The sequence below is a fragment of the Podarcis tiliguerta genome, assembly GCF_965153285.1.
Source record: "Podarcis tiliguerta genome assembly, chromosome: 3".
Lineage (NCBI taxonomy): Eukaryota > Metazoa > Chordata > Lepidosauria > Squamata > Lacertidae > Podarcis > Podarcis tiliguerta.
In genome coordinates this window covers 50,469,011-50,495,719 of record NC_139536.1, presented here as the reverse complement: position 1 = coordinate 50,495,719, position 26,709 = coordinate 50,469,011, and the positions used below count along the sequence as shown (strand labels likewise).

Sequence of the window (26,709 nt, the reverse complement as noted above, 5' to 3'; positions counted from 1 at the left end):
CACTATTGAGTGTACCCCACATTTTCTCTTCAGATTTGATGGGGAAACTTCTGAAGTTTCAACCAATGACCCAGGATACAGCTATGTATTGCCTATAACAGGGGGCACTAACCTTTTAAGATCAGAGAGACACATTTTGAATTTTGAAGGGAGTGCTGTGGACATCAGTCAGAGAATGTTTGCCCTGGGGGGGGGGGCACAGCCAGTGGTGGATACCAGGGTCTCCCATTGCATCAGCTCCCTGTGCAACAACAAAATTTGGTGCCCCTCACCTCTTGTGCTTTTTTGTATATCATAGTTGTGGCAGCCCTGAGGCTCTACGCCCAGTTGTGAGTGAACCAGTTGCGCCCCTCTAAATCCACCACTGGCATAACATAACACAAAGAAAGAGAGAATATAGTTATTACCTCTCCACCCCAAACACAACAACAACCTCATGCTTTCCACCAGAAGTTAACTATGTGGAGATCACACAATATTGATTTCTCTCTCACCGTTTCTCATCTACCAAGAAAGCAGTTACTTCTCTGGTTGCAATTGCATTTTTATAACTTACAAATGTATCAGGTATATTAACAAAACATGTTGCAGCTAAGACAACTCAAAATAAATATGATGGCGGTGTTGTTTTTTCCAGGAAGAACAAAACAGAGGAAAGCCGAACTGGGAACATCTGAATGAAGACCTGCATGTACTAATCACTGTGGAAGATGCTCAAAACAGAGCAGAAATCAAACTGAAGAGGGCTGTAGAAGAAGTAAAAAAATTACTGGTACCTGCAGTAAGTAAATATATTGAAATATTCATGTTTTATGATGTGTTCTTTAAATTGGGAATGAGAATATTCAGATTAGGTTACATTCTTGTGAGCGTAGTTTCAGAGTGGAGTATTTTTTGATGTACTACAATGTCATAAAGGATATTAATAGGAATAAATCTATAACTTGTTCAAAAGTCAGATTTCTCCTAATGGAAAAGGATAATTTATAATGCATTCCCATAATTGAAAACTATGGGTCATTTTAGAGATCTTTGACCACAATCTAGAGAACTGTGTGAGGCTGTTGACATAAAAACAAAGCAAACTACTTTTTAAACTTGTGAAACTTAGAAAGTGATTCTTTCAAAAGCACGTTTAGCGCGTTACAGAGGGTTGTTGTTAAGAGAAGAAATGTCAAAAGTTCAGAAAGCCATAAGAAAACACTTAGGTACACCTAAAGTAACTGTCTGGGTTCTATGCAAGATGTGTAATTTAAAACGTGGGTGGGGCCTAACAAAGTGTTTAGGAAATGTACAACTCCTATCTAACTACAAATAAACCTCACCAGTTTCTTGATGGTGGCCATATTTATTTGGCTGTCACATGTGAAGAATCAAGTTTTTATAAAATTGATTTGCTGAGGTATTACTAAATAGGTCTTTACTAATTCTACATATTGCCAACAAGACATAGAAAACTAGGAAATAGAAACAGAAATGTATGAATGAGATCACTTTAAGGTTGCAGGTGTTCAAACTGTTTTTGCTTTAGCTTGTTCAATGTTTCCATGAAAGAATGAGCAGAATTCACTGATTATAAGGGGCAGTGCTAATTTTCCATGGAACAAAAAAATCATAATTAACTTCATGGGTATTCAGTTTTGGAGTTGGAGAAATTCCACTTGATGCATGTATGTGTAGGTGCATATATAACATTATCAGGTTATGTGAAATTTGAGAGATTTTTACAAGGAAGATAAGCACAATGCAGTACAATTTTCAATGATAGGTTCTTAAAATTAAATTTTATTGTTGTTAGCCGCCCTGAGCGGGGGAGGGCGGGATATAAATAAAATTTATTATTATTATTATTATTTATTAAAATGAAGCTGAAGTATTTGTCATATAGAGGAAAGAAGTAGTATCAAGTACAATTTATACATTAGTACCACAGAAAAAGGGACTGCAGGTGGCGCTGTGGGTTAAACCACAGTGCCTAGGACTTGCTGATCGAAAGGTCGGCGGTTCGAATCCCCGCACGATGGGGTGAGCTCCCGTCGTTCGGTCCCAGCTCCTGCCTACCTAGCAGTTCGAAAGCACCCCAAAGTGCAAGTAGATAAATAGGGACCGCTCTCTAGCGGGAAGGTAAACGGCGTTTCCGTGTGCTGCGCTGGTGCTGGCTCGCCAGCTGCAGCTTCGTCACGCTGGCCACGTGACCCGGAAGTGTCTTCGGACAAGCGCCGGCTCCCGGCCTCTTGAGCGAGATGAGCACGCAACCCCAGAGTCGGTCACGACTGCACCTGTTGGTCAGGGGTACCTTTACCTTTACTTTACCACAGTATAATTGGTCAGTATAATTTAAGGTATTACTATATTAGACAGAATGATTCAGAGTACATTTTTCATATTTTTAACAAATGATTGAGACATTAGGAAATTTCACTGAAGTTATTTTTAGTTAGACCTTAATTGGAGAGAAAGGAGCAGAAATACATAACTGCTTTCTTCATCATTTACAACTACAATTTAGTAGCTGGTTGATAGTTTCATAGAACTTCATTTGAAATTGATACCTTAATATTAAACATGTATACATATACTAGGACTGTCAACTGATTGCACTACTGTACTTGAAGCTGTCTTCCTTTGAACTGATTAAATTGATTAAATTAAAAAACCTTTTGCGTATTACAAAATCAACTTAGATGCCCTTTTTACAGCACATGAAGCATAAGAATGTATAATTTAATGAACAATAAAATATATTTTTTTATTTTCCTCAAAACGATGATTAGCTGATCTGCTGATTAAAACCCTTTAAAGCTTAACCCAGTTGATGTCAGACAATGAAGTATATGTGTTTCAGTGTTGCATGCATAGTCAAATTGTTGAACAGATCTTGATTCATTTGGAAGTGTATGACTTTAAGATTGTAGCAATTTTAACTGGTACAGCTTTCATTTGGGAGTCAGCTATGTTAAATTTATTTTGAAAAGTTACTCAAATTATGAATGTGCTCCTCCAGAGATAATGATAGGTTCAAATCAGGATATAAAGAATATGGTGTGCATAAAGGAGAGAATATTTGTGATGCATGCAAGTTGCAGATAGTCAGCTCCTAATTTCACTACAAATCAAGTTTTTGTGTGTGTAAATCATTGCTTAGTTCTGCTTGATAATTTGAATCATTCTTTTTTACACTGTTCATTGTTTTAGCACATGCTGGTTTTTCTCTGTCTCCATTTCAGTATTGGATTTTCTTTGCAAGTTATACGCTTTAGGAGGTTATGAATGAATATTCATACAGTCACGAAAAGGGAGAGGTGGTTTGAGTACCTTGTAACTAGATGTTAATGACTATTGTTGTATATATGGAACATGGAGAGGACCATATTTGTTACTAATAATGTCATAAGTGTGAAGGGACAATTTGAATAAATACTGGTCTTGATTATTCCTCTTTATAAATTGCTAGGTTGACTTCCCAAATGTGATGTTAAAGTAATGGAAGTGTTTTGTTTTATGAGTCTGCCACTAAACCTCCCCATGCTTTTTATGCTAAGAGTGGTTCTCTGTTTCATTGTCAATTTACATTGGTTCTATGTTAACTGCCACTTACTTTAGAAGTATGGAGTCAACCTCGGAAATAGTTGCTTGTTCTTCCTCCTTAATCCCTCTTCCCTCAAGCCTTTACAGCACTGATACTAAAAATGATTAAGGTTAACCGGGGTTCTAGTTTAACCAAGGTCTGAAACTGCATTTGCAAATGGTTTCAGAGACTCACAAATCATAAGTCATATGCTCAGAGGCATGAGTACAGTCAACAAGACTAGTAGCCATTGATAGCATTTTGTCCATGCAATTCTCTTTTAAAGGTTTCAAGTTGTTGGCTATCACTGGATCTTGTCAATGGGAGAATGCCATAGTGCTACTATGTGTTGTGTGAAGACTTCTTTTTGTCTGTTCTGAATTTTCCAATGTTAAGCTTCATTGTCCTGAGATTTAAGACCATCTTCACACCAATATTTTATCTACCTTTTCAATGTTCTCCCCCTTACTGCTTTTTCTGAACTATAAACCCCGCAAATATTACTTATAGGGCAATTTATCTAGCCCATTTCTGAACTTTGCCCTTTCTGAACCTTTTTCAGCTCTACAATAATGTTTTTTTCAGGTGAGGCAACCAGAGCACACAGCATATTCCACATGTGGTTCCACCTTAGATTTATATAAAAGCATTATGTTATTGACAGTTTTATTTCCCATCCCTTTCCTAGAGTTTGCAATTTTCACAACTGTTGCACACTGGGTGAACACTTTTATTAAGCTATCCACCATGGTCGATTTTTTGGTTATTCACAATCCACACCTCATTTGTGTATATGTGAAATGAGGATTTAATTGGGTTTTGCCTTAATCTGCATCAGTGCACACGTAGCATCTGCCCATTCAGCTACCTTGCAGAAATAATTTTGAAGCTTATTGCAGTCTCTTTTTGTTTTAACAACCTTAAACAATTTAGTGTAAACAGCAAACATAACCACCTCACTGCTGACATATAACTCTATATCATTAATGAATAGAACAGACACACAACATTGCATGGCTTTTGGAGGTCACTGAGCATCATCAGTTCTAGCTGGACTACTGGTAGAGGGGTTACTTCCTCTTGGGTTTTTAATGTTGTCGGGTTTTTTTTTGCATACCTTAGGTTTTGCTCAAATATGCTGATACTTCCTTCTTATTTCTCAACAGCTCTGCTTTGTCTCCAGTCGTGTAGTTTACTATTAGAGGAATAATAAACTATTCACAATAGTTAATGCAATTTAGGCAGATCAAACATCTGGTTTCTTGGACAGTTTTTACATGGACAGCAATTTGTTAATTTTGTAGGCTTTACATTTTTTCCTAAGGAAGATCTCATGACATCCTGTGATTATGTTGTCAAATTTGATTCTATCCTTTTTGTGGTAGATGGCCCCCCCAGCAATATCTGGAATGGGTTCATCTGGAATACCATGGGTTCTGCTTAGGTGGTGAATGCCTCACAAATGGTTTAGGTGTAGGTAATCCCACCACACTTCTAAGAGTTGTTTCAGAACAGAAAATAATTTAAAGTGGCATGGTTTGAATAAACAGAACTATGGCTCTAGCCATAGTTTTGGTTACTATAACATAGCTAAATCTGTATCCACCAACAGTTGAGTTTAATTAACAATAATTCAGTCCAGTCACCCTAGGGAATAGTTGAAATATCCACTGTTGCAAGAAGAATATTTAAATCTTTAGCTGATAAAATGGTAGGGGTCTAGGAAAACTTAACACGTTGAATTTATATTTAGAGGATCCTGATTGCTTCTCCTAAAGTTAAGTATCAAGGCCAGCGAATCAGAGTTCCCAAATGCATTCTAAAAGATGGAGATAAGGCCATTTCTTCTGTCAGGAATGTACTTGCCTTTCTGCCTATAGCAGAAGCAGGTTTTGTTCAGCATAAATATTTTTTTAACCTTGGACTATCGGCAGCTGAAGTATGCATTACAATCAGAGTGCTGGTTTGTTAGGCCTCTAGTTGATACACATCTCAGCCACCACAAGACCTCAAACCTGATTTGATGCCAGTATTTTGCTGTTTTTTTTAATGTAGTACTTGGCTGCTCTGCTTGGTTTTACTTTTGCCAGTTCAGGCAGTCAAAACTTTATAGTATAATGTCAGATGTAGTTGTGGCTCCTAAATGCAGGCGAAATCAAAGAACTTGCTTCTCAGTTAATGATGGGAACAGAGATTGGAGAACTGTAAATTACGTTTTACTTCTGCATTCCTTTTAATAATTGAATTGGCTATTATAATAGATCCATCTTACATTTAGGATTTTTTTTTACTATCAGGTGGTTCTACAATCTCTTATTTGGCTTCTGGTCAAATGAGATTCACAGAACCTGGCAACATGCTCTGTAAGTTGCATCAGCTTAATTTGCAGAAGTTCACTTGAACTATGTGAGTAGTGAGGGCCTGCAATAAAACAGTGTTGTGCCAACCAGGCTGAGTATCTATAAGAAGTGGTAGAATTAAAGGAAACTGCTTTAATATTTAAGGAGCATAAGAACATGGTTCCTTCTTATAACAAGCAAGCCGTAGTTCTCTTTCACGCCAGTGTGTTCTGTGACAGTTCTAATACGTTAATTTAAAGCAGAAGTAAAAAGCTTCTCTGATTTTCTTTCTTCTTTTTGAACTAAATTTACTTTTGTAATCTGCTAGACATTTTGACCAGATTACTGAATGAGGCTGAAAATAAGATTTACTAGTACAGTGGTCTTATTTTAACAGGACATCTCTAGTAGTGACCGAACCTAATTGCAAATTACAAAGTCATAAATCTGCTACAGCAACTTTCTGAACTATGTTAAGAACATATTCATTTATAATAGTGAATTTTCTACAATGGCAGGAATCGTACTAGATGAGGTTGACCCAGCTCTGATTCCACGCAGTTTTAAAGTTGGCAGTGGTGTTTGCATTTTAAATGATGCTGCTCATCTGTTTTCTGATGTTGCTGCACTTGAGCAGAGGTGGCATAAAGAACTTGGAGCTAGTGTAGGATCATATTTGCAAGTGTAAAGCATAATACATAGGAGTTTTGTGCATCTGCTTCACATGCTTTCTGTTTTCAGTGATGGTGAAGCTGCCATAACTCCAGACTTTTGCAGACACTACCACAAAGTGTTCTGTGTCCAGTTGTTCTGGCATTTTACCTCCTTCCATAGAACTAAATAATGGCATAATGACCAAAGCTTTGAATATCTATATGGGAAACTCAGGTTTGATATTTGCTTACCTGTGTAGCTCATTAGTTAGTCCTGATCATCAAATTACCTTGCAAAATTGTTCTTTATTAAAATAAAGCCACAGAATAACTAGCTTCCTATCTGATAATTATACAGGGGTCATAACTTGTATCCTGAGTAGCATATGCAGGGAGACATATTTTCTCCTGAGTTCTTGATAACACTGTTCTCTAGAGCCATTGCAAACCTGTAGGCCTCCGTCTTTCAAACTGCACAATCTAAAAGACTTGCCCTGCTGCCTATCTGCTAGTAGTGATTTGGTTGACACACCTGGTCATACTGTTTTCATCTTTCTTTTGCCTGTGATCCGGACCCTATGCCATCTGAATGAGAAATGGAGGTTGCTTCCCTGTAAACGGAGTTCTTCCCAAGTGTCATTGTCTAGTCAGGTATCCCTACCACTTCCCTCTTTTGGGAAATATTTTTTTATTTACTAAAAGATAGAGAAGCAGAGGGACTGAGCAGTAGCTCTGCTTTAAAGACTTTATCTCCATGTGTTGGATGGTACTTCCTGTGCATTGGTAGTTAAAAGGTTCCAGTGCTCCCACCTATTACTTGGCTAGACAGGGTCACTTAGGAAGAATTCTCCTAACAGGTAAGGGACTTCCCCTTTCTAACTCCAGTTTTTGTGTCATGTTCCAGGTCTTCCAAAGGTTGATAAGCCCCTCCCAGAAAAAGTAAGTTGGGTTGTGATTTTTCTGATTTATAGAGAGAAATTTAGTGGTCATTCTGCCTCTTCATAATTTTATAAAGGGTTGGCTGTGTACAGTTGTAGTTGCTTTATTTTCTAAGTCATCTTAACTTGTGTAGTCGCAACTTGGTAAAACTGACTCATGATACTATATATTCCACTACAATGGTAAAAAATTGATATTTTTGTGGATTTATTCTGAGCACTTACACATTGTAAATCGGAGAAGCTAATATTGGAAGATAATAGTGGTTAAGTTAATAAAATTTTAAAATGCCAAGGACTAGTAGATGGAATCCTAAATGGAATATATTTGTGAATATAAAAGGTTCTAATTATGATAATGTCATCTTCAAACAATGCCAGGCTGTCTGGCTTGATTGATCTGTCTGTTATTCTGAACATTTGCGTGCCATTTCATGTTCAGGCATTTACTGATATAAATAGTAAGGACTCTTTTCTCTAGGATAAGGCCCTCTTTCACAATGAGAAGTACATTAATCATACTTCTATTTTAAAAACCCATGCATTTTAGGACTATTATAAAGTATTTAGTTTGGAATAGAATGTTGTCATGTCAGACACATAGTTTGTACGAACAAATTTTAAGATTTAAAAAGAGAATGGGATGGCTAACAAACCACACCAATGGCTGATGTGGAAATGAATAAAAATTAGTTAGCTCTGGGCTAAACTGTAGCGGGATACCATTGCAGCATAGAACATTATTGAGGGTTTGCTCCCAAAATAGATGTTAGGAAACCACTTCTGCAATAAGTGGGTGGCAGCAATCTGTTGGCACTGACTGCATAGCATTGGGTTATTTTAACCAATGAACTGTACTCTGGAGTATTATGTAAAATCTTTTGAGCTTCAGCTATATTTGTGGCAGATATTTGCATATTAAAACATAGAGCAATGGATGAAGGATAGTAAAAAGTACTAGTTGAAGCAAAGGGCAGTGGAAAATAACTTAACAGATTTATCCATTTAATGGAGATTCTGACAATTTGCTACAGATCTGGATGACCACTGGTGTATAGATCTGTCAATTCTAGCTTCCACCTCCTAAATTTCATTATAGACTTGTATGCAGGAGGTGCTATTGGGAATCTTAAGTTACAATTGGGGGAAGGAGCACTTGGCTGATATTCCCTTACCTCCAAAACACATACTAAGCCCATCTTCTCCACACTCACCCTTTATCTAAGCATGCATTGTGCATTCTGATATGTGGGGCTGGGTTAGATTGTCAAATTACTCAGTCAACATCACTCGGTTAAATTAAGAAACTTCATTTAGAATCAGGAAAGTACAATATTGCAAAATATAAGCAAAATTTTGAATAAGCTAAACTAGAGAACATCTAATAGGTATTCCAGACTTTCATAGTCATGGGTAACTATTATTCAAAGATGAGTTTTCCTTATCGAAACACTGAGTCCTGTGAGCTTGGGGAAATGTGGATACAGTGGTACCTTGGGTTACATACGCTTCAGGTTACAGACTCCGCTAACCCAGAAATATTACCTCGGGTTAAGAACTTTGCTTCAGGATGAGAACAGAAATTGTGCAGCAGCAGCAGCAGTGGGAGGCCTCATTAGCTAAAGTGGTGCTTCAGGTTAAGAACAGTTTCAGGTTAAGAACAGACCTCCAGAACGAATTAAGTACATAACCAGAGGTACCACTGTAAAGGGAATATTTTGCGTAAAGATATATAGTTGCATGTTCTTTGAATACTCAGTTAATTGCTTTGATTTTTTTCAGAAATAAGCAGGCAGATAAGTGTGTGTACATGCGATGTACAGTAAAGGTCTATGTTTGGTATCTAGACATCAGTACTTCTTGGAGAATTGAGCTCATTGAATATATCAGATAGGTAGAAGGCACAAAAGTGTGTGAGAGCGTTCAGGTTTAATCAGAGAATAAACCTAGTAAAATGAGGGATGGTAGGGCTAAGATTTATTTATTTTATTTAGCAGGATTTGTATACCACTTAATCATCAAAGCCTCTAAGCGGATTACCTTACAAATACTCATAAAATTAGATGTTGAAGGCCAAGTCAGATTCACACATCTGGGTAAACAATTTTTTAATCAGGTGCCAAAAACAATACAATGGATGTTCCTGCGTAATATGAATAGGCGGGGAGTACAGGTGCTGCCACACTGAAAGATTCATTCCTTGCATGTGCAGAATGAGTATTATATGGCCCTTAGAGAAATAGCAGTTCAACAGATCGAGTGGGCAGCTCTGCAATGTTCGACAGAGATCACATTGGAGTTCAGCATTCAAATTTATGTCCGAGGGTTAATACCTTTAAAGCATAGAATTGTCCTGATGTATATATAAGCTACCAAATCTTTTCTTCCCCAAACAGCAATAAGATAAGATTACCAATCTTAATCATAGCAAAAGCGGATGTATAGAAGACTGGGGACGATCATCATAATCTTATCCCTAACCATTTGTAGAACTTAATTTGCTACCAGCCTAGTTTAATCATCTTAAAACTGAGGCATGCGTCTTTAATCCTAATTCGAAAGCTTGCCCTAACTTTAGTATCCCATAATCTGTTGTAGATACCACAAATTCCTTTGATCCATAAAATGATGTATAGAAGAGGCCTGTTTTAAAAAAACTTAAATGGAAAATACACCAAGATCTTTTCATAATTAAATTAACTATCGTGTTTTCTACATTGCTTGTCTTTCTATTCTATGTATCTCTTATAGCAACCGTAATTGAAGATTAAGACAAAACTAATTTAAAACAGATTGAAGTGTTCTCTGTCCCTGATCCCCTTCTTACAATGTACTGTACAATTATCCTGAATAACTCCTTAGGTGTTGTGAAAACAAGGAAATGTTTGTTTGCTGGCTTATTTACATCTTTTAAAATCTGTTTCTTCAATTATTATTTTCTCTAAAGTAATGGTAGTTGAGCACATGTGCCACATGTCAGCAGGATTTAAGTAGCGCTATTGTCCAGTACATGTGTAGCATATCCTTTTAAAGTGTTGGCTTGGGTATTGCCTTTGTTATAGTGAGCTGTAGAGTTATGACCAAGTGTTCATCCTGTCCTTCTCATGTCCAGGAATACCGCAACTCCCTGCTGCCCCTGCCACTTGTAGTGTTACACCTCCTGTCCCAGTACTCATGTCTGACTTAGAGTGATACATGCTTGACTTGACTAAATACTTGAATTTTTCATTCATTTCCTCTGAGGCATTGCTGTTAAAGAAGATCACAATGTTGCTTTGTAACTAATGTTCTAAACTGCATGACAGCATAACCTAAGATTTACCTTTCATGTTTTAATTCTGAAATTCAGAGTCTACCAGTAAGATTTTCTAGTGGAAGCACATGGCTGCTTCTAACAACTACTTGTGTTAATTTGTAAGCATTTGGGGTAACTGACTTGAAATAGCAGTTTTTAATATGGGGTATGTATGTGGTAACTCTTAATTGATGCAGTTAGCAATAAGCTGTAGTTAATCAAATGATGCTAGGTGTGCTGTGTTTATATTTTTGCAGTATGACATAGTAAAGCAAGAAACATCAAGCTCTGCTGAGCTCCTGAATAAACTTTGGTGTATGTTTAAATCTATTAGAGAACTCTGTTGGCATATAACAAGAAGTCATGGAAATATTTCAGACATGCATGGAAATATTTCAAATGTTTCACTGCGTAAGCATTGACCTGCTAGGACAATAAATTTGTGCTGGGGTGTTGGTGGTAGAATCCTGTCATAAAGCCTAAACTGAGAACCTGAATAATTAACTTATGGCTGACAGTCTGCTTGGGAGACTTTTTATTTGTACTATCTTAAATGTTTTAAATATAAGAGTTTTGAAAAGTATAGTTAGAGTAGCATGGGTAATTTAGTCAATTGCAAATGTGTTGTTGCAATATGGGGTGCAAGAATTATGTCTGGCATTCAACCAAGTTTCCTCAAAGTAGACCCATTAAAGTTAATGAACATTGTTAAGTTAGGTCCATTCATTTTAATGGCTCTACTCTGAGTAAAACTTAGTTGGTTACCACCCAGTGTATGGATTAATGCTTGGAAAATACTGCCTGGCTAGATGTCCCATAAATTAATGAAAATGTTCATCCATATAAATCGCTGTGCCTACTTGAACTTGAAATTCAAATGCACTTTTCCTTCTGTGCCAAGCCAGGCATGATGATAGTATATGAATGCATCTTTGCCACTGATTTTTTGGAAAGTAGCAGCAAGTAGAATTCATCCAGTTTGGGACTAAAGGTGGAAGTCCCCTCCCCATTCTCCTGCAGCAGCTATTTGCCGTAGTAATAAAAGTATGGGTGCCAGCAATTGTACCTGGATCTTTCCCTCCCCTGCTGCTTTGGAGATGATTCACCCACCTCTCTTATACACAGTTTGAACCTCAGTGGCTTCTGAACTTCGGTTGGGTTCTTGAAGAGAAATTTCAGAATGAAATAATTAGCTTTATATATTTATAAAACAACAAATCTGTACACATAAACCTTTAATCGATGAAAAGAATGCATGCAAATTTCTTAATTGATTTGAATGTGACAAACTTGACTTTCAAGAAAAAAATGCCTATTCCTAATCACTCTACTAAAATTAGAAGGATACTCATTGTTTATATGTGGATCTATTTTTTTCTGCTATTACTATAGATTGAATTTCCAGCCTCCACATTTTTGTTTTCTTTTTCAAATGATAATTGATATAGAATTTTGTGTTTTAAAAATATTTTTATTGATTTCAATAAAACAAAATAAAGCCGCTTCAAGTAAACATATAATCTGTTACAGATACAGATTATAAAATACCTAATACAACAAATGATTAAATTATTTTAGAAGAGTTGCAAATATTGGCCAGCATTCTACAATTTCTCTCTCCACCCAAAATATGAGCTATTTTCTTCTGTAAGTAGAATTAGACAATGTCCTCTTAAGAAGTGCAATAGACAGGTTTTATTAACTGTTGTAATTTTCACTGCTGTTCCCTTATCCAGTTTTCAAATATTAATAAAACTTAACATTATAACGATAGTGATGACAAATGTGACTTTCTCTTATGAATCCATAATCTTTTCTGCAGCTGATCTACTTTTATTGTCGTGTGACACAACTCAATTCTTGGTCGCTGAACTTATTTATTTATTCAACAGGATGTATAGACCACTTAATCATCCTTAACATCTAAGATGTGCATAGAATATTAAATTCTCATTCAGAGATACAAGTAACTTGTTTTTAACATTTGACTTTAAGCTACATTTTATCAAAATATAAGTAAAAGCAGCAGTTACTAAAATATGTTGTAGGCTAGTGTAAACAAAGACCTTGCTACATATGGTGAAGGGATCTGCCTATTAATAGCAGATAGCGAGTTCCAGACAGTGGGTTGATTCCTTGCAAGTGGGGAATGAACATTACATGACATTGTAAAACTTCCAGTTGGGCATATATGGGGAAATCTGATCTTTCCAACTAGACTGGTCCAAAGCACATTGTACTCGTAGTATTCTATTTAGAAAACATGGTTTTAATCTTTTAGTTGAAGGTATATAGTAATAATAATAATATAACCTTTCTAGTAGGAAGCTATGCTGTGAGAGTGCATCTCCCCACCCCCACCCCAATGTGCAGAAAGGTGTTGCTACTCTTTCCAACCATGCAGGGCCATTTTAATCTGAATAGAAAATCTGTCTCAGGGCTGAAGTACAGTAATTAGCTGTCTCTTCAGAGTGTCAGAGCAAAATTACCATTGTAATGGTTTAGCTGGAGGATAAAAGGATTGAATTTGGGTCCCTTTGCCTGCCAAACTAAGTTGCCATGGGAATTTTCAAACGTAAGAGGCGTTTACTTAGAGCAATTTGAAGGGTTTGAATAAACTCATAAATTATGGTTTTTAGAGCAGCAGCAATCTCTGCTTTCTCTGGCATAGGCTGAGCAGCAACATGAAGGCTGTTAGAAACTGCTTATGCTTAATGAGAACGAGTTGATCCATGCTCCCGTGCAGACTATCAGCTTATTAAGGCTAAACTGTTTCTGCTAAATACTGTACAGTAAGCACATTTCAAGAGAGACAGTTTGTAACAAATCCCTAGAGTAAAAAACAAAATCTGATTGCTGTAGATGTAAATTGAATTTCCCTTGCTGGATTAGATCTCTTTTCAAGTAATACTATTAAAAATGGTTCTTTATTTTGTTTCAGTAAACATTAACTTGATTTTAACTTTCCTCCCTGCATGTAATATTTATTACAGTACTTGTCAAATCTGACTATGGAGGGGATAAAGGGACACTGAAGACTTCATTTGAAAGCAAATAAGATGTCTGAGCACTTTGAACTGGTTCTTTTGGGTCACGTGTAAACATTTGCAGAGACCATGCTCATTCTCACTAAAGAAGTTGGGCTTTGACCTATTGACTTGCTAGTCAACTTTGACACTGTTTAAATGTGAGCAGGTAGATTCTCTTTCTGTAAATAACTTAAGTAATGAACATTGCTCATGCTTGTTTAACCTTCAGTTGTTCTTGATGAGTCAGCTGTAGATGTAACAGTAACTTGTGTTCTGTTCTGGGCTTTAAGAGCATGGTTTTAATTGAAGCCTTTGTCTTTTATTTTTATTGATACCAAATTGGATGTGACAGAGCTACCACTCCTATCTATAGCGTGTGTGTGTGTGTGTGTGTGTGTGTAAGAGAGGGAGAGAGGGAGAGAACTATTTTAGGAGGGGTGTGTGAAAGGGGCAGAAACATACCTCACATAAGCTGGCTGTGCTGTCTCTCTTGATGTACATTTGTCCCACCTTGGCTGACGCAGTATCAACTAGGCTAGGAGAAAAGTGCCTGGGATTGGCAAGTATTTGGGAAGGATTCAGCTGTCCTCATTCATGTGCTGATTTTGATCCCCAAAACCTGTATTGTGCAAATAAAATATGTTTGGCCCTCAGCTTATATTTGTGATGTCAGGCTCCAAGGTTCTCTTCTGGCAGTTCCCTCATTGTGAGAAGTGAAGTTAAAAGGAACCAGGCAGGGAGTGCCCACCCTGTGGAATGCCCTCCTATCAGATATTAAAGAGATAAAACAGTTATACAGTTGTCCTCAGACATCTGAAGGCAACCCCGTATTGGGAAGTTTTGTTATCTGACGTTTCATTGTCTTTTTTAAATATTCTGTTGGAAGCAGCCCAGAATGGCTGGGGCAACCCAGTCAGATGGGTGAGGTACAAGTAATAAATTACTATCATCATCATGATCATCATTTTTTGATAGTGTTGGAAGGGTTGTAGCTCAGTGGCAGAGCAACTGCCTTGTATGCAAAAGGTCCTATGTTTTCCCCCCTGCATCTCCAGGGTGGACTGGAAGAGATTCTCTGTCTGAAACCCTGGAGAGCTGCTGCTGATTATTGTAGGTGGACCAGTGCATCTGACTCTGATAAGGCAGCTTCCTATTCCTGTGTTGTGTGATAAGTTTAAGGACTGTCAACTGATTAAAGATTCTTGCTCCATGGGTATTAGTCCCAAGGTATGTCCATGGCACTTAGGAAAAAGTCAGCTTAGAATAAAAGTGCAAGCTTAGCTTTCAGATCAAGCCCAGTATATGTCTCAGTTTATATGTTGCCCTTTAAAACCTAAAACTAAGTTTGAGATTCAAGTTTCAGCTTTCAGTTCAAGTTAAAACTAGCTAAAAACTCACTCAGTTTTGAAAATGAAAGCAAGTGAAAACTAGAGGGTAATTTACACCTTAAACGTAAGTTCATGCTCGGTATAGACTTTATTTAAGGTGTGCTTCATATAAATTTCAAGTGTTAGAGACTCAGTGAATGTTAAGCTCAGTATTTGGTTGAATTTCAAAACCAGCCACACCTTCTTCAGTTTTAAAACTTATACAAGGAGTTTGTGTCTCACATTTTCTGAAGGGCTTCAAGGGCACACCCTTATCTTAATTCCATCCATTGCCTCCTAGCCTAAAAATAAAAATAAAAAATCACATCCCTAGAGGGCTAAATGGACCTACACTCCATATTTCAAATTTCTGTTCCCTGGAATTTGGTGCAGCCCAGCAATTTGAGCCACACATCCTTATATTCTTCAAACAATGACCTCTTGATCTGCTTGGTTGCAGGAGGAGGTGAGGGAAAGTATCCAAAGCTATATATTTAGGGCAATCTAGTGATGGAGACTGCCCTGTGAGCAGGATTAGAAGCACCCACTAACAAAGCATTTCAGCCCTAGTGATAAAGCACTATTGTAGCACGCTAGTCTGGCAGCAGTACAAGCTCAGCAGCAGGACAAGGAGCCCAGGGCAAACTACTCTCCTCACCTAAGAAATGCCAAGCAACAAAGTAAAAGTTATGTTACAACGGTTGCACATCACCCCAGTCTCTGCTGAGTGATGGCAAGATTCCAGGGGATTCCAGGGTCATGCTTCCGTTGTAAATTCAGGCACATCATAGACTGTAGAGTTTAAATATAAATGGTTTATTTTACACTTACATACACCTAAGAGCAGGGATCGGCAAGGGTTACCTCACCTGGGCCGGTTCACTCCAGTGTAGATTCCTCCGTGGGTTGGATTGCGCCTGTGTGTGAGCACATGCGCCCATGATTTCCGGCTTCTGCGCAAACTTGATTTTCGGCATCACGGAAGCAAGGCACCGCGCTGCACCAGTTTAGCACAGTGCGCGGAGACTCCCCAAGCGGGCGGTTCGGTTCGGGGACGGCTCGTGGGCCGGTTAAATGACCCCTGTGGGCCACTTGTGGCCCATGGGCCTTAGGTTGCCTACCCCTGCCTAAGAGTTTTCAATGGAAAGGGTGTATGCAGGCCCCATTGATGCAAAACTTAGGTTGCTAGTTAAGAGGTTGAAAGCTAGAATATTCAAAGTAGTTTATCTGAAAAGCTACCTATACCATTCATAGGGTCAGCTGGACAGGCACAGCTCAGGGGGGACTTCAACAAGTGAATGAGACAGTGATGTTTGTATAAGGGGTGGTGGTGGATTTGTTTGGTACTGCCAGGGGGTGCATATGGGTATAAACCAGCCCCATAGAACTGGGAGGGCTCTACTTAAACCAGACTGGAACAAAAATGTTGCTGTTTAAAAACAAAAAGTTTGAAGAGCAGCTTTTAAATTGATAACTGGGAGAAGGCTGATGAACGTTCAAGATATATCATTCTGAAGGGTTGAGGGTGAAAACGATTGAATGTTCAAATGGAAGAGGGCAGAACTAGACAATGCAAGTGCAGGTGGGCATAATAGCCATTCAGTGAATCCAGGTTGCTTTAGATTAAAACATATGTGCCAAAGACATTTGCAGAGATACACTGTATAGCAATGTTTAAATGCTAATGCTAGAGGTATCCAGATCAAGATGGGTGGGCTGGGGTGCTTGGTTTTAAAGAAAAGCATAGGTAGGTATTGCGCTCATAGCAGAAACATGGTGAAAATAAATGAATTAATGGGACACTGGTGTCTGTGGATATAAACTCCACAGAATACACACATACACTAGTAGCTTTTGAATTGGTGTTGGTAACCTAGTGTGTAGCAGCTGTGAAGAAAAGCTAATTCCATTTTAGAAATCATTATGAAAGGGATGGAAAAATAAAACTGCCTGCCCCATGATGCTTTCCCAGCCTACCTGGAGTTGCTAGGGATTGAACCTCTGAGGCCTTTTGTATGCAAATCATATGCTTGACCACTGAGCTTCAGCCATTTTCTCAAAGCTTACATTGTGTTAAATCAGCATTGTTTCCCCATACTACTCCCTGTTTTTGACCTCTTAGTACAGTGATTCCCATTGCGGGTCAGGACATCCCTGGGGGTCTGCAGAACAAACCATCCCCTGCCAGGGACTCACTTACCTTGTTAATTGCACAGTGAAGGCCTTACATGGACCATCCAGCCTCTGCTCCCAACCAGCACTTGAGTGCCCACAATGCAGTTTACTGAGCTAAGAAATTATTAATCCTGAGAGTTGTAATTTCCTTTCCTGATGTTAGTAAATAATACTAGACTTTAAGGCTAGCTTCAAAGATAACTTCCCTATTACCTGGAGCCAGTTTCAGAAGTTGCAACAAGTGAAAAAAATAACTCAAAAATTAAGGTATGCTAGACGACAAAACAAGCAAAGTTCATTTTCAACTATGTGATAAAACATTTTCAAGGAAAAATATGACTAAAATGGTCACATTAGTGCATGTATTTTTTTTTCAAGAAGTTATCATAGTCCCTGTAAATTACCTGAATATTTCTACTTTCAGAAACAAAAATGTAAATGCAAAGCTAGATAATTTTAAAATCTCTGGCAGCATACTCTGCCAGTCGAGCAGTCAAGTCTTTCAAATGTAAGGTCATGTGACTAACACATTTGTCCTCTAAAGAGAGGACATGCAATTCTTTCTTTAGTACTCTGTATTTTTAACTGGCTGAATGCAAGTCTTAGCCAGAAGTAAGATGAGCTGTAGCTACCCAACAGAAATAGCATTATCATCATTCTGGAATTTATATGCTGGTAACAACAAAACACTAGTGGAAAATAACTTGACTTGGGTTTATAATGTGTCTTGCTTAAGCTGAGTAACTTTATTTGTTGTGAATGTACCTTTTTATAACGAAGTTCTTTCTGCATGGGCTGCACACTGGTTTGTAATATGTATTATCTCTGGCAGTTTAGAGGATGCATACGTTTGAGTAATGGCATAAGAAGAGCCCTGCTGAATCAGATTAAAGCCTATCCTTTTACTAGATGCTAGTGAAAATTCCACAAACAGGAAATGAGCACAATAGACCTTTCCCCTGTTCAGAGTAGTACTGTCTCTGATCCTGGAGGTAGTATGAAGCCATCACTACCACTACCACTACTAGTTGTAGTAGTTGTAGTAGTAGTAGTAGTAGTAGTAGTTGTTGTTGTTGTTGTTGTTGTTGTTGTAATAACAAAAAAAAAATCAAAAATAACTCCTCCCACAACACATTCAAAAGGGTATTGGGTGTTAATCAGCCAAAGGCCTGGTTGAAGAGAAATGTTCTTGCCTGGTGCCTAAAGGAGTGTAATGCCAGACAAACCTCACTGGGAAGAACATTTCACAAATAGGGAGCCACTGCAAAAAAGGCCCGTTCTCATGTTGCACCCTCCAGATCTCTTGTGGAGGAGGTCCATGAAGAAGGGCCTCAGAAGATGATCTCAGTAACCAGGTTGGTTCATATGGAGATAGGAAGTCCTTGAGGCATTGCAGTCCTGAGCCATTTAAGGCTTTATAGGTCAAAACGCCTAGGGATGCGGGTGGCGCTGTGGGTTAAACCACAGAGCCTAGGACTTGCTGAGCAGATGGTCGGTGGTTCGAATCCCCGCGATGGGGTGAGCTCCCGTTGTTCGGTCCCTGCTCCTGCCAACCTAGCAGTTCAAAAGCATGCCAGTCCAATAGATAAATAGGTACCGCTCCGGCGGGAAGGTAAACGGTGTTTCTGTGCGCTGCTCTGGTTCACCAGAAGCGGCTTAGTCATGCTGGCCACATGACCTGGAAGCCATACGCCAGCTCCCTCAGCCAATAAAGCGAGATGAGCGCCGCAACCCCAGAGTCGGTCACGACTGGACCTAATGGTCAGGGGTCCCTTTAGCTTTACTAGGTCAAAACCAGCACTTGAATTGGCCCTGGAAACTAATTGACAGCCAGTGCAGTTTGGGCCAGCATCAGTGTAATAGGCTCAAAATGTCTTGCTCTAGTGAACAACCTGGCCACCGAATTCTGCACCAGGTGAAGTTAATAGCCTTATTTCCCATGAGTTGGCCCAATCTCCTTTTAAAGCTGTCTTAAATTGGAGGTTATCACTGTGGAATCCAATTCCGTAGATTAATTAGTGAACTGTATTAGATTACGTAGGTGTATTCTGCAAGAGAAGCATTTATTTGTAGGACCACACATCCAAATAAGCAATCCCTAAATTTTGTACCTTAGAAATTCCAAATATGGGCACCCTTTTTCTTAAAAAACAAGCAAACAGATAAGGCGCACCTGTATCCTTGCCTGCCAGAGGCAAACTTTTAAAGGAAAGATGGCACCTCATATGAAATGGCAAACAAAACACCATACCTCCAATTTACTACCTGCCTTTCTGTCAAAGAACTGCAAACTGTCTAAGTACTTGGATCTGAATAGGGTCAACTTGGTAACTTCTTTCATGGGTATCTCAGCTTCCATCAGCAGGGTTCCCATGGTGGGGCTTGGTATTCAGTTGCTATGCAAATAGTGTGGTGAGCTTAAATGTTTATACATTTTTTTGTATAAACAGCTCACATTAACTCGTGTTCATGCCCAAAGAATATGGTTTTTAACCCCTCTTATGTACAGCAGTGTTACCAAAAACTAAGTCAATATTTATAATTATATAAGTTCCATGGTAGTGACTCTGAACCTGGACATATACAAATGTGTTCACCCCTGGCACTTTATCTTGTTGCATGTTAAATAACTAGAAAAAGGAATCATGGGAAAAGTTGCAATTAGAGCAAGTATTAAATAGAAAATGTCCAGGTGAAGAGAAATGTAAGGAGATAATGCTAGCTCCCCCCACCCTCAGTGTGTCTTTAACATTGTGACCATTAAATTTGTCAGTGAAATAGTCTTTGCATATCATTTGAACTGATAGCTTACTTTGAAAAAGATAAGGCAGTAGCGCTGGCTAAAAAATAATGATGTCAGTTTACTGTTGCTTGGCCTAAGCACTGTAATGTGCATCATAGATTTATTCCAAAGAAAGTATGCCATATCATTAGTTTGGTGCTGCATATCCTGCTGAGGTATTTGCAGGGATCCAAATTGACTTTCATATTTTTTTTTTTAGTTACCAAGTTGTATTAGAAAAGTACAACGGGGTTGACAGTTTGAGTGTCCACAAATGTTTAAGTCAGAAATAGTATGTCTTGTTTTCATTTGGTATACATTCTTAGCTGTTAGTAGTAATTTTTGTTTACTTTCAGGAAGGGTGGTAGAGCTTATTGCATAGCATTGGAAGGTTGCAGGTTCAACCCCTGGCAATGTCTCCTGCTTGAAACCCTAGACAGGCCCTGCCACTCAGTGTAGACAACACAGAGCTATATAGAACAGTGGTCTGACTCAGTATAAGGTACCTTCCTATCTACTATTCTTCTGCAAGTGCACTTAGTTGAACATAATCCATGCTCATTCCTTACCACAATTTCTTTTTCTTATTGGGGTTTATTTCAGTAAATCCTGTTGTTTCCTAAAATGGCTACATTTCTTTCAGAACTTTCTTCATAAATTCATTTCTTGAATGAATCTTTTCCATATTTAATGGTACCAGTCAGTTGTTCCCAAAGTTGCTTTGGTGCATCCCATCTGGGCTGCAAGAATCATAGAATCGTACTCTAGTCTAACCTCCTGCAATGCAGGGATCTCAACAGTAAGTAGGAGTGGGTGGCAGGAACTACCAGAGAGTAAGACCCATTGGCAGCACTGCAGAACTGTTGTGTTGCAATTGGGCAAGGAAACGAGTGGGAAAAGCCTCTCCCAAGCATCCGTCCTTTGTCACAGCCTGTTTTGAGTTAAGAGTACTGGTAACTATAAAACCACATGATAATTTTCTGTCTTATACCAATGTTCCATTTTCACAGTTTTCTCACAGTGTTTTTGTGGGTCCTTGCAAGTTAAATGCCAGTACAGTGGTACCTCTACTTACACACACCTCTGGTTACGTATCCTTTGGGATACGCACGTGGCAAAACCTGAAGTATATTTTCGGGTTTCTCCGCATGCGCAGAAGCGCTCTACTGTGTGCATGCACAGAACAGGCACCTCCGGTTGCAAAAACCTCGGGATCCAACCGGAGCTGTGGAACGGATCCCATCTGCAACTGGAGGTACCACTGTATTTTGATCTTAATGATGTGTAACATTTTTGTCTCAAAGTTAGAACGTAATACTGGATTCACAACAAAATGTTGTAGTGTGGAGTGCTGCTGTTTCGACTTCTAGCCACTCCAGCAGTCCGCATACTGTGACAACTGAGAACACTATGACCTCTTTAGAACTGGGTGATATATTGCCCAAATTCACTTTCGAGTCTATATCATGATACACATTTCATAATTTTTGACCTGGCAATATATTGCAATTCATGGTGTGTGCATGCTATGCAAAAATCACAATGTGGGAAAAACCTCAAAGACAACCAGTGGCTCGACAAAGCTCCATCCTAAATTCAGACATTGTGATATATCAGTATATTGTGATATTTAGCTGGTGATAATAGTGCATTGTTGAAACCAGGTATCGCCTAGCCCTAGAGCTCGTGGACTTTTTGGAATCACCCCGCTTTTCTAACTATATTTTGTATTTCTGCAGATGGTTAGTGTCCACCAAAGCTTGGTGGTACCTCCCTCTTGCACACGAGTGGTGCCTTTTTGGCGACATAAACAACAGCACTCATAGTCTGGGCATTGTAGACAGAGGGAATGACAGTGTACTCTTGAAGCTCCAGTGCATATGTGGAGAAGTCGCTTTAGAGATAGCACATTCAGTAGAGCGGGTTCGTGGGTTTGAGCCCTACTTCAGGCAAAAAAGATTCATGCATTGCAGGTGGTTGAACTAGATGACTTCTTGGTCCTTTCCAACTCTACAATTCTATGAATGCTATATGGAAACTGTTTGATTGTTGTTATTTGTGCTGGGCAACTGTGGGTGATTAGCTTGTGATTAATCACTTTTATGTGCTCAAGATTCTTGCTCTTGTTGTCTGGTGGAAAAAAATCTCTTACATGGAATTCTCCCATACTTGCATGTGAAGTTCAGAAATGATTTCAACTAGGTTTTACTGTATGAAATATATATAAATATATATATAGTAGATCTTAGTGTGTTTTTTGTGTGTGTGTGTGTGTGTGTGTGTGTGTGTGTGTGTATTATAGTAGATCTTAGTGTGTGTGTGTGTGTGTGTGTGTGTGTCTACTAGAAAAGATTCACTGCAGTTTCAGTAACACCTTTTATCTAACATTTATAGCATAGTAAAAAGTATAAGAAAATCCAGTGCAAAATCTTAACAGCATATAATATGGTCTTCAATGTTACTAGAGACTAGAATTCAACAATTTCTTTGCCTGCCCCCTCCAATTATTAAAAAGAACACTAAACTTTTCAATTATGTGAGTGTTTAGTGTGTTAGAGAAGAAAAGCTAGTTAGACAATAAAAGGTTTGCCAACTATATTAAACTAATAAAAACCATGCTTTCAGAAGTCTACTTACAGCAGCACCTTAGCAGTATAAATTACTTTATTCATTGATACAGACTTACGTGTAGTCTGATTTCCGTTGAAGATTCTTCATCCCCCTTTTGCACCCTCAGTTTCACCCTCTTTACTTTGAAGGAGAATGCTTACAGAATTTTCTGACATTGGGAAACATGCTTTTTAGTAAATAGAGAGGAGAGGTATTGGCCAAAGAAAACAATTAAAAAATTGTGGTGTGCTTTTACACCATAAATTGTTTTAACTTGTGTTTCTGGATCACAAAAAAGAATTATACAATTTTCAGGATTTGAAAAGAAAAGACTGTGGAACAATTATTATTGTCCTTGAACATTAATGAAACATTTAATTAAAAACACCAGCTAATTTTAAATGATGGCATAATAAACAAAAACTACATTGTGGGCCATGCAGCCACGTTTATAGAGAGAGTTTTGTAAACCAAATATATGGGTAAGTATCATTTCAAAATGATATAATATCCACAGCCATGGTAGAAGCAAAATTATCAGGTGATATAGGCAACCCCACCTTCTGACAAGATAGAAGTGGAAGGTGGGGGTGTTGCAGTATTTGCTGCATTTCCAGTACATAAGATTATATTTTACTTACTATCCATTAAAGCTGCAAAATCAAATACAGAATTAAATACCTTGCTATTTGTAGCTTTGTGATCTGTCAGCACAAGACTGCTGTAATTGTAGAAATTGTGTCTGTTAAAGTTTTAGCAACTGAACTATGGACTTTGAATCCAGATGGAAAACAGCATTTGTGTGCATGGATAGTAAGTTTGCAAATACGTTGTCTGCAAATGTCCCTGGCAGAAACAATATCTAAATGGTTTCCCCAATCTACCGTCAATAACTCTGTAACTGCTTGCAACTGCCAATTGTTATTTTTCTTTTGGGATTTAAAGAGATACTTACTTTATAAGACTTGATGGAAGCCCAAGATAGCCTCATGTGCAGCTTCCACTATACAACCATGTTTCATGCAAAGCTGTTAATAAAGTTTTCCATTGCAGACTGCTTATAGCTCTGCATGTGTGCCTTTCATGCAGCTCTGTTTGATAAAAGTCTATGCTATCCAAAATGTTGTGTGAAAGAGAGCAGCCTCCAATTCTACTATGCTGTCCTTCTAAAAAGCTCAGTGCTGTTTAGAAGTTATGAATACTGGCTTCCTTCCAGTGTTCTTAGAATGTAGGAGGAGGTCCAAGGAGAGTAGTGTTTTAGGTTTAGGACTGAAAAAATAGGGACCTCATGTAGGTAGAGTAGCATCTGAGGGAGTTGCTCTATTTTGCAAACATGTTTCCACTTCATATATTGAAATGTGATAAGCTTTTGCAAGTGCATTGATACTGTAAAATACTCTACTAATAGTCTGCTTTATTTGTTCAGGCAGAAGGAGAAGATAGCCTTAAAAAGATGCAGTTGATGGAACTTGCAATTCTCAATGGCACCTACAGAGACGCCAATATCAAATCACGTAAGTACAACAGAAATGTGGGGGCTTTATATGCGAGGATGCTTTAAGTTGTGTTTGTTCGCATTAGATGGGAAGACAAAATGTTGCCTGTGTTACATATGTAGCCCACTGACCCCTGATAGATCTTGCCATTTCCATAATCTTGACTCCTACACAGAAAACATCTCATGAATGTGTTTCACGTGCCCTATCTTGCTTTTCCAGAATGTGCACACTCTCAGTTTGTGTAGTAATATGACACTGCTGTACTTATAATGTCATGGCATCATACAAAGTGAGCAAAGCATGCTGCTGAGAGGATTGGGATTAGGCACATTTCTTCCAGATCTTAACTCTCCTTAAGAGTATCTTTAAATATTGATCTAGCTGTGTAAGACCCACTTTTCTTAGAAGGGCTTCTGCATGACTGGGGTTAACTTAGATCTAGCCATGTGAGCAGAGGCTGATTGTATGGTTGCTGGCAAAAGAATTGGCACCTGCAAGGAAGGGTATATATGCCAGTGCTGTAGGAAAGCCCCACTGAATAAGCTACCCTGTCTTAGTTCCAAGAAGGACCAGTATTTTAAAAATAAAATAAATGTTTTGAAGATATTTAATAGTTAGTGTTTTCTGTGTAATTATTGGCATGTTTTCCCTTTTTTCAACTCTTCAGCTATGAGTTCAGTCATATATTTTTTGCAATGGTTCTTAGTTTCATTCAGCATGTTTTCAGAAACTGCATATTCAAGGTTATCTTAAAACTAAATGTCTTGCACTAATTGGGTTAGATTTCAGTCATGTTTGAAACATAATTAACGGGCAAATCATTGCACTTTGAGGGTAAGAGTAGTCAGCCTAATCACTAATTGATATGGGCAATAATTTTTCCTGTCACTGCCTTCTTTCATTTAATGAACCACAGTCTCGCATAACAAACCCAACAGAGACTTACATAATGCAACTAAGTTGGCTCATTCTGTTAGCTTTAACACAGAGCTTGTCCAGAGAAAAATGGATTTCTGGTATGTTAAGGGGACCTAAAATTATTCTTAGGCTTTGATCAGTGTGTTGGAGGCTCCAGATGCATGCTTTCATTGAAAAGAGGTGAAATGTTAACAAAAAATTATCTTCCTGCTGTTCTAGTGTCTCTTGATATCATCTGTATATGTTTAAACTGTGCTTAAATTGGTTAAAAGAACTTAACACTGAAATCCTGTCTATACTTGGGAGTAATTTCTAAGAAAATATGTATTGGTTAAAACCTACAAGTCTAATTGATTCATATGGGACCTTGCAATCCAATTAAAGCTCAGCTGATTTTCAGTGATTTTTGTGGAGTGTCTTACAGGTAGATTTCCCAGTAGCTGAATTTTTCTTACATTTTAGGCGTGTATCTTGAAGCTTGCTTGGAACATTAGCAGTCCCTGGATTATTTGCTTTCTTTAAGTGGATGTAGTAGTGGTGGTGATGGGAGGTTCTAGCTGCTGTAGTTCTAGATATAGCGGAAATGTGCAAGCAGTATTATGTTGATGTTTTCAGTAAAGTCTGATTTATTCCCAGGCACCTCTGGGTAGGGCTGGAAAAGACTCCTGTCTGAAACCGGGAGAGTTGCTTTAAGTCAGTATAGACAATACTAAGCTAGATAGATCAGTGTTCTGACTAAATAAGGTAGCTTCATTCATATGTTCATATAATTTGAGGGTCTGTACTGTGGCGTGTAGGGAGTTACTCTTAACTAAAGGTAGGGCTAGCAGCTTTTTTCTCTACCAAATATTTGGCACATAGTGTTATGTGCCTCTGAGCATATGCAGAATGCATTTCCTTGGTTAAGGGAGCTCTTCCTTGTTTACCCAGGTTTTTTCAGAATCTAATTTCCTTCAATCTGTCTGCCTTCTTTAGGATAGCAGTGGCCCTAAATGTACTACACTGCCACATTTCTTCTTTTTTATATATTTCTAGCCCGCTCTTCCTCCCAAAATCCAGGGCAGCAGTACAATAAAGTTGATACTGAGGGGTAAGCTCCCAGGGGTTAAGGAACCTAGGTCCCAGGGTTTTGAGGGCTTTGTATGCTAGTAACAACACTTTGAATTGGGCAAAGAAGCATACTTGCAGCCTGTGTGGTGCTTTTAGGACAAGTAATACATGGTCCTGTTGGGTTGCCCCACTCAATAACCACACAGTGAGCACATTGCAGTAGTCCAGGCAGGATGTCACTAGAGAATAGACAACTGAGGCCAGACTTTCCCAGTCCAGGAACATCTATAGCAGGCAAACCAGCCTAAGCTGGGCACAATCACTTCTAGCCACAGAAGCCATTTTGGACTCCATTGACAGGTTGGAATCCAGCAATACTCCCAGAGTGTAAACATGTTCCTTCATGTGGAGTGCAGCCATCCTCCCCCCACAAAAAAGGTTGTCTGTCTAATAATTCCTGGACATGGGTACTACCCAGCCACAGTA

At 38.5% G+C, this 26,709-nt stretch overlaps 1 protein-coding gene across 22 annotated transcripts in view; it reads left to right on the top strand.

The window, feature by feature from the left end:
• QKI (QKI, KH domain containing RNA binding) overlaps positions 1 to 26,709 on the top strand; it is a 104,902-nt gene that overhangs the window by 57,724 nt on the left and 20,469 nt on the right. For all 22 annotated transcript variants that reach the window (XR_014509687.1, XR_014509688.1, XR_014509689.1 and 19 more), the window contains exons 4-5: positions 638 to 781; positions 24,183 to 24,270. Coding sequence is in view for 17 of the 22 variants with exons in the window: in XM_083434246.1 (XP_083290372.1) it covers positions 638 to 781; positions 24,183 to 24,270 (232 nt within the window). In the remaining 5 variants the exon portion in view is untranslated. The remainder of the gene's footprint in view (positions 1 to 637; positions 782 to 24,182; positions 24,271 to 26,709) is intronic.